General features: G+C 37.0%; 1 protein-coding gene across 5 annotated transcripts in view; it reads right to left on the reverse strand.

Moving 5' to 3' along the window:
- CNOT4 (CCR4-NOT transcription complex subunit 4) overlaps positions 1 to 14797 on the reverse strand; it is a 76906-nt gene that overhangs the window by 11300 nt on the left and 50809 nt on the right. For 3 of the 5 annotated variants that reach the window (XM_054631081.2, XM_077178692.1, XM_077178695.1), the window contains exons 8-11: positions 11587 to 11742; positions 8968 to 9025; positions 8267 to 8516; positions 5894 to 6391 (exon numbers count right to left, since the gene is read on the reverse strand). In XM_054631081.2, the coding sequence (XP_054487056.1) occupies positions 5894 to 6391; positions 8267 to 8516; positions 8968 to 9025; positions 11587 to 11742 (962 nt within the window). The remainder of the gene's footprint in view (positions 1 to 5893; positions 6392 to 8266; positions 8517 to 8967; positions 9026 to 11586; positions 11743 to 14797) is intronic. The other 2 variants (XM_077178696.1, XM_077178693.1) reach the window with 1 other exon arrangement.

Below are 14797 nucleotides of genomic sequence, written 5' to 3' on the forward strand. Positions count from 1 at the left end.
TAGCTGTATCAGCTAAAATGTTCAGATTTCCTATTTTCAATATTTACCCCTAATCAGAAAGACTTCAGGCAGGCATAGATCTAGCCAGGGGGCAGAGAAAAAATGACATTCAGCTGCCATGCTTTCTGTCCAGCTGGTGTTGGAAAGCCAAAGACCAAGGAAGAACACCAAGTGAGCAAGCGGTCTTCTTAAAAAGATTAGGACAGAAAAATAATTGACTAATGCCTCTCTTACTGTTAAGAGTAAGGAAACAAGTACTTAAAACAGGCATTAAGGCTTTCATATACTGTCAGGTCAAGAGGAAAAGTATAGGAAAATGTTTTACCATGGCATCCAAATAAAGAGAAGTGAAGTGCCACTGTTTAAGTCACATTCTTGTTGCTAGGGTGTGGGATCAAATGCCTTTTTTACACAGCACTTGGAGAATTTTTACAGCATGCTGACTTCGACAGCCATACCACATACCCCAAACCCTCTTTTGAAAAGGCACAGTAGCAGAACACACCCAACCCTGTATCAAATCATTATCCTGAGACCACAGGACAATGTCAGCTCCTATGCCACAAATTCTCTGTTTCCGTCCAAGACTGTATAAAACAAGGCTTGGAGTATGCGTCTGTCTGTTTTCACTAAATAGAAACAACCCAAGGAGAGGAGACAAAAAAAAAAGACCAAATAAAAAAATATGTCTCTCAAATGGAAATGCAATTATGTTATGGGAAAATAGCAAGTCAGACAAGGAATCTTAGTATTAAAGGGAAAACATGTTAACCTTTACTCTGATATGTCATCCTTTTTCGTGCTGTAAATAGTCTTTAAGTAATATGACCACAGCCAACATATAGAGATCTTGCCTTGTTTTACTAAAATCTAGTCTAAAAGGTAGCATTAGGCAAGAAAGGATTTGATGTTCAAGGCAAATCAACAGCTGGAGAGCATAGAGACCAGAAAATTTAAAGCAGCAGAAGATGCAACACCATAAACAGGTCAGAAATGGAAGAGCATAGGTGGGAAGTACTTTAGGTGGGAAGATGTTGGACCTTCTTAATAAAACTGTCATTGCTTTGTCCTCCCTGCTAGCAGCTACTGCTTCACAAAAACCTAAATGCAGCCATGACATGAAGACATGCATGCTAATCTGTGTCTGGATAAGGAATGCAACACCACTACCACAGACACTGCTGGGGGACACCCAAAATTATTAGAGTTGCCTACTCATTTATTAAGTCTCATCTTTAAATATACATAATATCAATCAATAAGGATATACATATTCAACAGCTATAAGCCACAACATCAAAACTAAAAGGTCTTGAGAAAATGAAATTTTGATTCTTCATTATATTCTATTACAAAGACTTATAACATTCAACCCCCATGTTCTGAAATATCCTATGGCAGCTCCTGTATCAGTCAGCTGCATAGTTAAAATATCTTGATGAACTTTTTACAATGGCTATCTTCAAAGACAATGAATAAAATATTTTTCCCCATCCTAAATAAGGTTAAATTCTTTATGCTTCATATCTGTCTGTGTCCACTTGACTCTTTCCTCTATTTAGATTTTTAATATATGATATACATAAATTGTCTCTGTTCAACAAGCATTTGGAGAAAGCTTTGAGACATATAACATTTAGGCTGCCCTGTGCAGAGTCAGAAATTGGACTTGATGATCCTGGTGGGTCCCTTCCAACTCAGGGGCTTCAATGATTTTTTTTTTGGGAAGAATATACACAGGAGTGTAGGTGTAGGAGTAGTCTTGGAAGAGTCCAAACTACCTCATTATTCTGGTCCACATAGAGCTTACAATTAGGTTTTACATTCAGGGTAATTATGAAATTTCAAAATGAAGTAATAGCCAGTGTTTTAAAATGTCAAGTACTTCATTATGCATAGAACTGATGGGGAATGTGGACTAACCATTTTCAACTTTTTCCTAATCCTTTTAACTCTGTGAGTTTGTAACTGTACTTCTATGTAACAAAATCAATGAGTACCAACCACTCATAAATATATGATTTTATTTCTTGAATTTACTATTTTCAAATTAATATGTCTAAATCTCATTTTGTACACATATGTACAAAATGACACTGTTAATCTGTACACATATGTACAAAAGACACTGTTAATCTGAATCCTACCTTATTCTATGATCCCGTATTATACCTATTATTTTTGAACACACCACCAGGCAGCAGGGTAGCAAAGATGATAGTGTACTAGCTATCGAACGACAAAGAGTTTCCTGTTATCCTATAGTAAAATAAAAATAAAGGCACACACCCACCCACATTGCTGCTAGTAAATCAATCTTTCCCTTGGCATTATCTGCAGAACAAAGCATAACTGCTGGCCAATACTCTCAGGATGGCTTGCATACAATCTAGGGTAAGATTGCTTGCAGCAAGAATCACAGTGTCCATGAAGAAGTCACTGGACTTTTCTCCTGAAGCACAGTTACACATTTATAATTTCATAGTAAACCATCTAATCCATCCCACTCCAGAGAACAGCAATAAACTTAAATTGTCCCTGAAAATGACAAGATGAAACATCTGCTACAGTTTGAAAAATGATACAGTGAGGGAAGGAAAAAAGAGTTACTCTGGGAATCAATCAATCAAAAAGTTCATTTAAATATGGGTTGGGGACAAATGTATGCCTGATGAGCATGACACATTTCAAATACATGCATAATAAATCTATGAAGTCAATCACGTGTCATTGTGTCATTTCACTGGAAACCACTGAATTAGTTAATAATTAACTACTTCCTCTAAGAAATAAGCAACCAAATTCCATATAGAAATTATTTTTAAGTGAGACCTTAATTTAAAAAAAAGAAATGTAGGTAGTGCCTGTGTTCCTCTATTTCAGTTGGGTACATCACAGAAGAGACCTGCCTGAAGCTGTGAGTTTATGAACACAGCACAGCTCAAACAAAAGGCAGTTTCAGCAAATTACATTTAACATGTCACACAGGAGCATTTCAAATTCATGTGAATAATAATGTCTAAAGTAGAAACAGCAGCAGTTTACAAGATACCATTTTCTTAATACAAGCTTCTATACCACAAATACACCTAGTGAAACCAACTCAAATTCAAATTCAGAAAGCCTAGAAAATATTGTGTTAACATATGAATTTATAGAAGTTATTAGATCTGCTTGTTTTGACATAAATAAAAAGCTTCAAAAGGGTTGATTAAATAGAGCAAGCACACAATCATGTGCCTGTTCCCATCCCTTTTTTTTTTACCAGTAACTGGTCCAGTATTAGCTACTTTAAGAATTTATAATCCTGTAAAAACCTGTGATCAAAGACCTTAAAGAACATGTGGCTTTTACAGCAGTAGAGGGTCTCTGCTACAAGGCAGAATGCAAAGTTTCACCTACACTTGGTTTCTTTTCCTGTTATATCTGAACCAGCCAAGCTGGTAACATTCACTAAAACATCCTAATATGGACTAACAAAAGAACCAAGAGAAAGGAACTTCTCTTGGTTCAAAAGTTAGGTGTCCACTACAACCAACTGTTCCATACTGCTAAACAGCTGCTATGATATGCACTGCCTTTCTAGCAGGTCAGCTAGGGTATGATATAGTCTTATGCACATGAGGTCTCTGTACTTGGGTATCACTTTCTTTCCCCAATCCCACCAGACAGATGTATCTGTAAATTACAAGGAAACTAGGAAAATTCAGTAATTAAATACTTGCTACTGATAGATTAAAAACAAAGAACAGGAATTATTTTTTCAAACAGAAAATAAAAGGGATTCATTGAGAGACCTGTACTCTAGATGCAGATTAAAAAAAAAAAAACCAAAAAAAAACCAAAACCAGAAACTATCAAGTCAGCACAAGAAAAGAGCTATGAGGTCATCTCCTGACTTTCAAATTATTTGTACTTCTGAAGCAGTTGGAGCACTAAAATAAATATAAATAATATCAGCTCATAACCCAGCAAACTAAACCACAACTGAGACTTCAGCTGATTTCTGGCAGCAGAAAAAAGGAGTAATCCATCCTTGTGCAAAATATCCTTTTTTCAAGATATATCAAAGCTGACATATATCAGCTGAGAAGTGTTTGCACTGCAACAACAGCTATCTAATTGTCAGCCAGTCGACTAACAATATTTTCTATAAAAAGAGATTAAAACCAACATAAAGAACTTTCCATGGTTACCACAGCAGATGTTTATTGTGGTTTTAGCACAATATTTGCCGAAAATATTTTTGGATTAATTGGTTGTATCAGTTGCATACAAAAGAGGGACATACTTAAATATCAATTCTGTTACCTTAAAACATAGGGGGGAAGCACATGGCCTGGGCTGTGCATCAACCAGTACCATACAAGGTGCTTTTCAAAAGTTGAAAAAAAAATCTACAAATCTCCTACAAACACAAAAAGTTCCACTTTCAAACTGCTAACTAAAATTAAAATAATGCAATATTTTTGCAAACCTGAAATCAACCTGAACAGATCTTTTTCAACATTAAAGGATTTTTCTGGACCCCCAAGTCATAAGATAGTCTTTTTAATGACCCCTCAAAGTAGCAGTTTTTACAACTGACTGGTGGAGTTGAAAAGTGATGTCCTGTTGTTTTTCTGAAAGTTGTATGTAGTTTAGGGGAAAGGGAGCAACAGTGCAGCTATGGATGCTATACTTTGTTACTCCATGACAGAAACAATTTTTTTGTGCAACCAATATCAGTCATTTCAGGCTTAAAACTTTGCTGTTGCCAGTGTAAAGAGTTTTGAATTACTTGCACTAGCAGTATGGACCATGTTTATATTTGTATCAGCCTAGAGACCCTTCAACAGTACAGTAGCTGCAAAAAGCCTTCAAAGAGGAGCAAAGTACAGCAAAGTAACAGCCAAAATTAGTCCTTGTACTAGAGCACAAAAAAACCCACTAACTTTTTCCTAGGTCATTTTCTTATAGTAAAGCTAGTACTTCTAAAATCCATGAAAAGAAAATAATACTGGCAACATCTCAAGGAGAAGTTTTCTCCCCCTCAAGGCTACAAAGAGCTAACAGAGACTTTCTACCTGCAGTTCATTATTCATGTAATACAATTTTTCCCTTGTTACAAGAAAAGAATTTGTTTGGGACAAGCTAAATTGGAAGTATGGAAGAACTTCAAACCCCAGAAGTAAATTTTTAATCAAGACAATTATTGTTACAATTAGCTCCTTAGTTGTTATGTTTAATGCAAGAGCCTATTAATCCACTCAGCACAGCCTAAGCTGGCCTGACTTCACATTTATTTTTCTCCAACATCAAGGCCCTCAGAATCAGGATGAATCCGCTTACACACATTGGAAGCACCCATTCAGTGAAGATTAGCATAATATTAAGGCCATCTGAAGTACAGAAATGAAAAGCACTAGATGTTTTACTGTGCAGCCATTCAGTTATGCGCAAGAGGGAACGACCCAGCCAAGACATCTGGCACAAATTACCATCATTACAATTTTTTGCACGACTTTAAGAACTCTGGTCAACACCTGCATGCCAACATGAAAGTCACAATGCACTTCCAGGGCCTATACTTAAGTAAAGCCAGTCTGGCAAGACTGAAGAACCAAAATACCAATCTGCTTTGGCACAATATTAAACGGGCACATAATACTCCACCTTCCTTATAAAGCTCAACATTTACAAGGCTAAATATCCAGTTAGTTGTTTTGTTTTTTTTTTTTTTAATACAAAGGACCTATTTAAAACAATATTCCTCCCTCTGTTCATAATCTAGTACAACAGTCAAGAGATAACAGTCTACTGCTTGTTGCTGGCTATTTCCTTTTCCTGTTCTAACTCAGAGAAGCTGAGAGTATGAATTAAATCATATTCATCGGTGTCCCTATTCACCTACCTGATATAGGGATCCCTCCCAGACCTGTGCTGTGTTGTGGTGGGAGATTCAAGTCCAAGAAATTACTATTTGAGGTGGGATTTGCTGTGTGGTTCAAGTGCATGATGCTATTGCGTGGGAAGGCCATCCAAGGATAGCGAGCTGCTTGGCCTGGAAAATTGAAGGAGTTGTAAACTGCTCGATGCTGTTGAAACTGTGGAAACCTCTGTGGCATGACTGGAAAGGTGCTACTGAGAGAGTTGGCATTTGTGGGTGCAGCAGGATGCAGGAATCCAGAACCTGGCCCTTTGGCAGTTGTAGTGTGTGGGGTAGGGTTCTGAAGAGATGTGGGCGAAAGGGAAGGTTGGTCTTGGACTGACAGTTCCTTCTCAATCAGGTCTGCTAAGGCTTTGCGGGTGATGTCAAAGGGATCAAACCCTAAGTCGTCCTCTTGCTGTTTGGAGGAACCAAACCCAAAAGCTGCTTGCCAGTCTGTGGAGGAGGATACTGGTATAGTTTCTGTTGGAGAAGAAAGGAACAGGATTTAGAACAAGAGTTAGAAATCATTTTTCCATATAAAAGCTTCAGCCTGTGTATCTGACTGTGGCCTTTTATCTTCCATATAATACTACTTTATGTTCCCCAAAGATACCTTATTCATCAGCTTAGAATGCCATATTCAAATCAAACTGTCATAGACTTCTACTAAAGGTGAAGTGTGAGAAGTAGTAAATAACATTTTTACTGCACAGCTGCACTGTTCTTGAACCATGGAAAATCCTTATCCAGAAAGTATTTTCAAGAATAGTCCCAAGCAGAAAGAGACCAATGACCACTTGCTCAGAACCTTCTATACCCCATGCTACTTCATGGAAGTGTGAACAAGCAGAGCATAATAAATAAGGTCTTTACTCAGTTCAATATTTTGCTTTCACCAGTAATGATGTGCAAAAAAGATACCAGGACGTTCCCTCTCAACAGGAAGAACCTCAGAGCAGTAGTTCAAAAAACAAAACCAAAACCAACAAACAAAACCCACAAAAAATCCCCTACTGTCTACCATTATGAAGAGAAACAAGTCAAATTCTTGAGGAGACAATGATAAAACAAAAAAGGGAACTGCATTACAAGATACTGTTAAATATTTTGAGGCAGTGTTGCAAAAAAGTTATCAGAATTTGTCCTCACTTTCAGTTACTACTTCTTTTCATGATTGTGTTAAGTTTGCTATTCAGATTCAGTGAATTCTGGTCTATCTTCACAATATTTTTCCTCAAAATTGTGGTCAAGCAACCTGCTAAGTACAGGGTAGCATCACTTGCAACATTAACTCCCTCTGCTGGTAGGGACCTGGTGTGCTGCTCTAAGAAGGTTCAGTATCCTCTCAGAGAAGAAACCGACAGTTCTATTTTGACTCTAAAATCCATTATGATAAAAGAGTTGCTGGACCAACAAGAACTTGTCCTCTGCGTTCTTATTTAAACCACAACCATACACTTTATATTAACTATGATCTCTACTACCTGGAAATCTCACTGCTACTTAATCCTCACAAAACTGGTGCATCAAGTGCATTAGCAGAAAGGAATTTCCTTGGTAATAAATATTGTTTACAAACAGAATTATGATATCCAGGAGCAAGATAAACATCAAAAGATGACTAATCACTAAGTAAACCAACTATATAATATTATTTTCATTCAATTTTTTACTGATATTGTTTCATTTCATTTCCTAACAATTCCCTCAGAGTTATCTGTGAATTCTTCAATACTATTAACTATTCCCAAGACTATATAATTACAACTAAAACAATGTTTTGTGCATATGACAAGGTATTTCATAGGAGAGTACCTGCAAAATACAGGTATCTGATGAAATAAATATCTGATGAAATTAAACATAACTTGTCTGAATTTATAGAATCTCACCTCAAAGAGAAAGATGAGACACCTTCAGATAACTATGCAGGATACTAAGAAAATTCTGAATTCTACACAACAGCTTTTGATATTAGAATTACAGGTTATCACATCAACATATATTGATACCATGTATTTTCCCCACTCTCAATAAAAATCTGTAACACTAAATATTAAAGCATACGTGTCACATCCTATGCATGTTGCTAAGAAAAACTAAAGTAAGCACTCTGATAATTTAGTCATGCAGCTTGAAAGCTCTGCAAAGTTTCTTTAAGAAGAAACCCTTAGGTCACTGCAATTCATCTGCAGTTAAGTGACAAATTTAACCATTTGTAAGGGGGGAAGACACAGTATAAAACAAGTCCTAGAGTTTTAGGTTCTACAGAGTTTTAAGCTCTGCACAACTCTGTACAAGTTTTAAGCAACTGCAAAAGCAGGCAGCACACAGCCATGTAAGCTGTGGACGTACCTGATGTGAAGAGGCTCTGTGGTTCTGGTGCTGTGGGCCAGTCACTTGAAGTCTGTGGAGAGCTGGGGAATGGAGGAAGCCCACTGGGGATGGGGTTAGGGTGCCGGAAGTTGTCAGAGAAGAGTGACTGTGATTCTGTTACAGCCCCTTCAAAAGGAGACCGTGCACTGTGATTAGATGAACTGATGGGTATAACTGGATTGGGTTTTGTTAAACCAGGTGGTGGTGAAGGTGTGTCACTGTTTGTTATCTACAAACAAGAGAGAAAGAGAAAAATTAGAACATGAGTTTATATATAAAAATATTCTTCACTAACTCAGATGAAAAGTTTCCTCAAAACTCCTGGCCACAATTAGGTTTGTTAATATATGCCTCAGCACAAGGTCAAACAAAAAAATCAGCTTAGCAATAGCATTTTTAAATTTTGTTTAAAATCATCACAAAATAAACTAGAGTGGAAAAAGACCATTGAGTCCAACCTATGACTAAACACCACCTTGTCAATGAGATCACGGCACTAAGTGCCACATCTGTCTTTTCTTAAACACCTCCAGAGACAGAGATTCCATTGCCTCTGGGATGGCCTATTCCAATGCCCAATTATGAGACACTTCAGAAAACACATGCTTCTCCAACTGGCAAGTGGCATTGAGTCCTCAAACCCACCTGTTACTTTCAGAGCACTTATCTTTGTGTCTTACCTGCTGAGAGCTGTCACCATTTCCTATACTGAGGGAATCTGAAGGTTTATCGATAGGGCTGCAAAAGTGGGAGGGAAAAAGACAGTAAGAGACTCAAGTATTTAACATGAAAAATAAACATTTGCTTTCGTAGTGGAAGAAAAGCCTTAAAATTACAACAAAAATTAAAAAGCAGGGATCAAGAAGGGGAAAAGTGCACTTATTTTTTATGAGACTGCTTTTTTAATCATAAGCATTCCAATAACTTGTCACATACTGTAATATTTTTCATCACTCGCCATTCTGCTTGGTGACTGCCTTAAGGAACAAAATTAAAGTTTTGAACATGCTCATAGCAGCTCTATGCCATACAAAACCCTAGAAGTCTATATGATGATAGTATTTTGTAACAGTCAGTTCCATCTAAGATACTACTGTAAAGAAACTGGAGAAGATCTATTTTCCAAACACACAAGTTTTCTGTTTCCATACAAATTCTAAATAAATCTGGGAGAGATAAAACATTAAATTAACAATTTAGTCTTGGTGGCAAGTTAAGCTTCCTACCAGCCTTTAAGACTGAGGTTTGAGATGACAGAAGGAGAAAAAACATAGCATAAAAACCTGCCAAAAATAAGGATAATATAAGGTACAGCAGAAAACCACCTCAGAAAGCCATTCACTGCAAATTATTGTGACTTGGCTGAAATGGCACATCTCAGGACTCAAGATTCTTATGGGCATCTGTGAGTTGCCTCAATAAATCTCAATACTGCACTAATGAAATGGTGTTATTGAAGTTCACACTAAAATCTTTGCTTTGCAACTTCAAGGTACTCTCATTTTCATCTACCCATGAGAAAAGATGCACAAGCATCAGGCTCCACAGGCCAATACAAAGATTCTACAAACAAGCATCAGAAGTAAGAACATGAATTTCAGTTCCACTAAGAGGCCACAATGTGATACAAGTCAAATTACAGTCATGATGTTGAAAAATATATGTAACAATTTCTTTTAACTGGGTGCAGACTTCAGATTCTAGATACACCTTGTTTTCAAACAGCCCTTGGTGCTGCTAACTTTAATTACTGCATACAGCCATATAGTAAGGTCAACTATTTGTAAGATTTCTTCCACTTGTAATTTTTCCCCTCACACCAAAATGAGTAATCAAAACTCAGCACAATTTTCCACTCTAAAATACACTGTGTAAGAGTAATCATCAATACCTTTTTTGGTGAAAAAAAGACAACTGATTGAGTCAATATCTCAAACAGATAAATTAAGCTGAAATACTTATGACTATAAAGGAAAAATCACTGCTCTACTCCAGTGAAGATTTACAAATCCTCTCTGCTTAGTGATCCAACAGCATGAATAAAGCTCTTCCAATTGAAAGACATTGCTTTTGGTTAGTAATTTCTAAATTCCTATAGAAATCTGCTGTAGACTCTTCATTACACAATCAGTTCTGACTGAAGAGTTGATATTCCAGTCAAATTCCTTTCCTACAGCGCTAACATTCACCATACTGCAGTTTAAAAAGCTATGAGTAAGACAACTTTTACTGACAATCTAAATGATTAAAATGTCTATTATACTCGAACCTGCCTAAGGAGCTTTTATTTGCAAGATAGACTTCTAGCTCTCAGGAACGAATAAGGCTCATTATCTATTGACTACAAAATTTTTATTTACATTAAATACATTATTTTCAGGAAAAAAAATAACTGCACATCACTACTGAGATGCAATTCCCAGGCTCTCTGCTCCTCAAGGGGACTGCTATTTAGCCTAACAAGAAGGTACCACTTCCAACAACGCTCTCCATTTTAATGCATTGGTTCAATATTGATTTAAAATGAAGACTGGCTACCTCATCAGCAGCACCACTGCTTGAAATATTAGGGTTTACCTTGTTTTTTTTCCCATCCAACCTCTGAATGAGCCTAATGTTTATTACCTTAAGGGGTCCATAAAAAACAAACCAGCATGACTACAGACTAGGACTGTAACTGCTAGTGATGCATAAGGTGGAAGAGGACACCAGTTCTACTCAAGAAGGGCATCAAAAAAAAAAAGTTGGCTGGCAATAAGAGATGATTGTAAGCAGATGAATTACTTCCTCTACACAAAGAAGCCTCAGTTCAACCTGCTGCCCTGTTGTCCCTCTGAGTGGTAATTGGGGAGCCCTTTCCTCTGTGTTGTGTTTCTGGAACACATCACTGGAAGGAAATTAACTTTTTACATTTAACTTCCCTCTACTGAAGCTTTTCCAGGTGACAAACCTCCTGATGTACAGCAAATGGCATATTTTTGTGGAAGCTTCTGTATGGAAAAAAAGGAAGGACTCAGCTCTGAGTGGGACTGTGCAGCTGTACAAGCTGTTGATCCCCTGGTTATTCTGCTCCCCTCAGCCATTACCTGTACTGTCACTAACTAACTTCATGTTAGGGTTCTCCTGCACAGTGTGCCAATCAGACTTTTTAACATGGGCTACACTAAGCCCAGCTTTTTGTGACCTGATCAGGATTTGTATCCAGCTCTCCAACCAGAGAGACTGAAGAATCATTCCCTCCACACCAATCAGTGAGAGAGAAAGCAAGCTGTCTGAAGTACAAAAGGCAGCACAATTACCCGAAATCTGAGTCTGCACCATCTGGAGTCATGTGTTCTGGGTCTGTGCCATTTTCTAATATAGGAGGCGTTTTCCTGTGTTCCATTGTTAAACCGTTGGCCGATTTACTTGAACTCTGTAATGATGGCCAGGCATCTTTGTTATTACTGTTGGGTCTGGAAAAAGGCAAGAGTAAAATAAAAAAAAAAATTGAAGAGTTCAAGTTATGAAGAAAGTGTTTTAAAAATTGTAAACACTGGGGAAATAAATCTTTGTACCAGACAATCCGTAAGAATAGATTTATCTGGATATTATTTCTCAGATTTTAAAAGGTGATGACATAAAAAATTAGTGGGATAGGGTAGAGAGAAAACCAGAGGGAATTCTGTTTTCTTTCCTGAATAGATAGCTGCTTTGCGAATCCTAGAGTCCAAACTTGCCCATTTGAGGAAGAGGAAAAAAATGTAAATAAAAATGAAAAATGCCATCAACAGTTCAAGTGTCCAGACCTCTGCATACCTCATTCAGAATTACTTGCTTTAGCCCATAACTATTTTTAAGTTCTGTAAGTCATGAGCTAAGTCATACTTTTTTTAATATATGTTTTATATTCCAAGTCCTATCACGCCTGGCCATAGCAGATGAAGTTTTATGTTTCACACCTACAGAGGAGTCCACAGCTTTACTAACAAACCATGAGATCAGCCAGACAAACACATTGCTCAAGTTACTGCTTCCTTCATTTCTAGTTTAAAACCATAATTAATTCCCTTTTATAAAGTAATATTAGATTTCATTTTAGAGTGCACATTAGAACTGAAAAAAGTTCAAGAGAGGACTCAAAGTCCAAGTTTTTGCTGTAAATAGTTACATTCTGTACAAATTTAAGCAAAATGGAATATAGTCTATAGCCAAATGGTTTCAAATACAGTGCTGTCTGTCAACCCTGCAATCTTATTATAAAATACCTTCTTTTGTGTTCTCAAGTTCTTCTACATTACCTGTAGCTTTCCATTTGCTTCTATTAGGAGCTGGTTTTAGTGTCCAAGTCCTGTCTTCATAATAAAGCAGCTTTCACCAAAAAAATATTTTAATACATCTGTCCTTCCTGATGCTCTCCTACGTTGGTATATCTCTATTACATGGTCCAACATTTACTCTACATTTTTAGGTCAATTTACTAATTTCACAGTCAGAATCCGGAAATTTCAGTAACTGCTTACAGCAACACAAATGCTTCCTACTTCTATTCAGATAAAATTAGTAATAGTAGCTCCTCTCAAATCTCAGTATTTTAACATTTGCTATTCTGTATCCACCTGTTCTCAGCTACATATACAATATGTAGATAGATGAGTACCTTGACCTGATCTACAGATCTCATCTTGGCTTTGCTCACATCTGGACTATGTTAGAGCTAATGAGTTGATCAGATACAGAACATCAGGGAATGAAGAGACAGCAGCGGCATATCTGTCATTTAATAGTGTCATTGTACAAAAATGAATTGAAATCTGGATTATGAAAACGGTCAATCCATTTATTTCAAATATCCAAATTTATGTTCACTACAGTGCAAAGCCATCTCTATACTAAAACAAACTTTAAAATGCCAGTTAAAAGTCAGTTTTGCATCCAAGGAAAAGGGAAAGAGAAACAAACTGGTGTGTATTTTGAGGTGGGGGGTTTTGTGTACGTGGGTTTTTTTGTTTTAGTTAAGTTCAGGCTGCATGTCTCTGAAAGGCTGTTCTCTAAAAGATCAGTATGTGCTTAATAATTGCTTGTTCTTGTAGCATAAGAAAACACTCATTTCAGTTCTTCAGAAAAACGTCATCAAGGAAATAAAAAAAGCTTGATCTGTCTTAAATCTGGAGTTTATCTCCAATTTTAAGAGAAGACAGTCACCACAACTATCAAGAAACATAGCAGGAGATGAGTACACAGAGTGGCCCTAGGGGATTTTAACAGTTGTCTTCAACAGGAAGAAAAGGTCTGCAAGCAGGACCTTTCAAATTAAAACAATTTTAGAAAAACACTTAAGAGTTTAACAAACTCTTTTCTACTACTGGATATTTATAATTAAGTATCTACTACTTAGAGCTCAACTTCTGTTCCTTTCCATTATGAAACAGAAATTCTGCACCCCAGAAACACAAGAACCAGTTTGCAGTTGTCAGAGGCTGTGACAAACTGCTAGAAATATGAATATCCTATCAATGAATCCTACAAAAACAATCCTACAAGAACCCAATTGGGTAGAAACTGTGAAAGAACAGTGTGCATTCATTCACCAGTGCAAAAGCAACGACAAAACATGTCCAAATCCCAGCTGCAGGAAATTCACTTTGCAACCCTAAAGGTGGTACCTAAGCATTAGCAAAGAACAGAGTCCAAGCTGTGATTATGCTGTTCAACTGACAAGAGAAATTACCTCCAGAAATTACCACTTGCTGCCTTTAGAGTAATATGCCATTTTCAGTGTAAGTGCTAAATGTTAGCACCACAAACTGGCCAAGCTCCAACTCCTAATTGCTTCCTAAAGGCATAAAAGTTTGCTGCAGTTTCAGATAGTGCATTCTTCCCACACTGGTATAATTTATTTTGCTGGGATCTAATCAGGTTTCAAATTAAAATTAGTTCAGATTTCAAACTTAAAAATCATTAATACCCAAGTTCAAGAAGTGGTGTATTTGTTTTGCTTGCTTTACCTTTGAAGTCAATATTGAACCAGTGCCTGAGAAATAGGGAGCAGCTCTGTCCTTAAGGAAAAAGATCCCTCTGGAAGCCCTGACCACTTGCAGTCAAAGTGCATATCAAACTGCCTCCAGAAATTAAAAGAAAGAAAATAGTCCCAGTATACCAGCTGGAATACCAGTTCTCAGAATTGTATTCTGCTCATTCAAGACCCATTGACAGTATTTCAGACACAGTACCCACTGTCTTGCTTAGAGGGCTGTGCAGTGATGCTGCCACTGGCAAACTATTGTCTGAAAAATACAGTAGGGCATGAACTGGCACACAACAAAAACCCTAAATATATGGTCAAGGTTCATATGAAGTGCAATCTAACTTTCACATTCTGCTCTGCCCATCTCCTTTATCAAACTCCTACAAAAAGGAGTGGAAAAATTGTCAACAGTTTTTATTACTTTATCTTACATATGACATTTGAATGAATAATTAAGGACTGGTAACCTCAGACTTGCATTTATCTTTGTGTGACTATATACT

Source organism: Agelaius phoeniceus, chromosome 5 (assembly GCF_051311805.1).
Source record: "Agelaius phoeniceus isolate bAgePho1 chromosome 5, bAgePho1.hap1, whole genome shotgun sequence".
Classification (NCBI taxonomy): Eukaryota; Metazoa; Chordata; class Aves; order Passeriformes; family Icteridae; genus Agelaius; species Agelaius phoeniceus.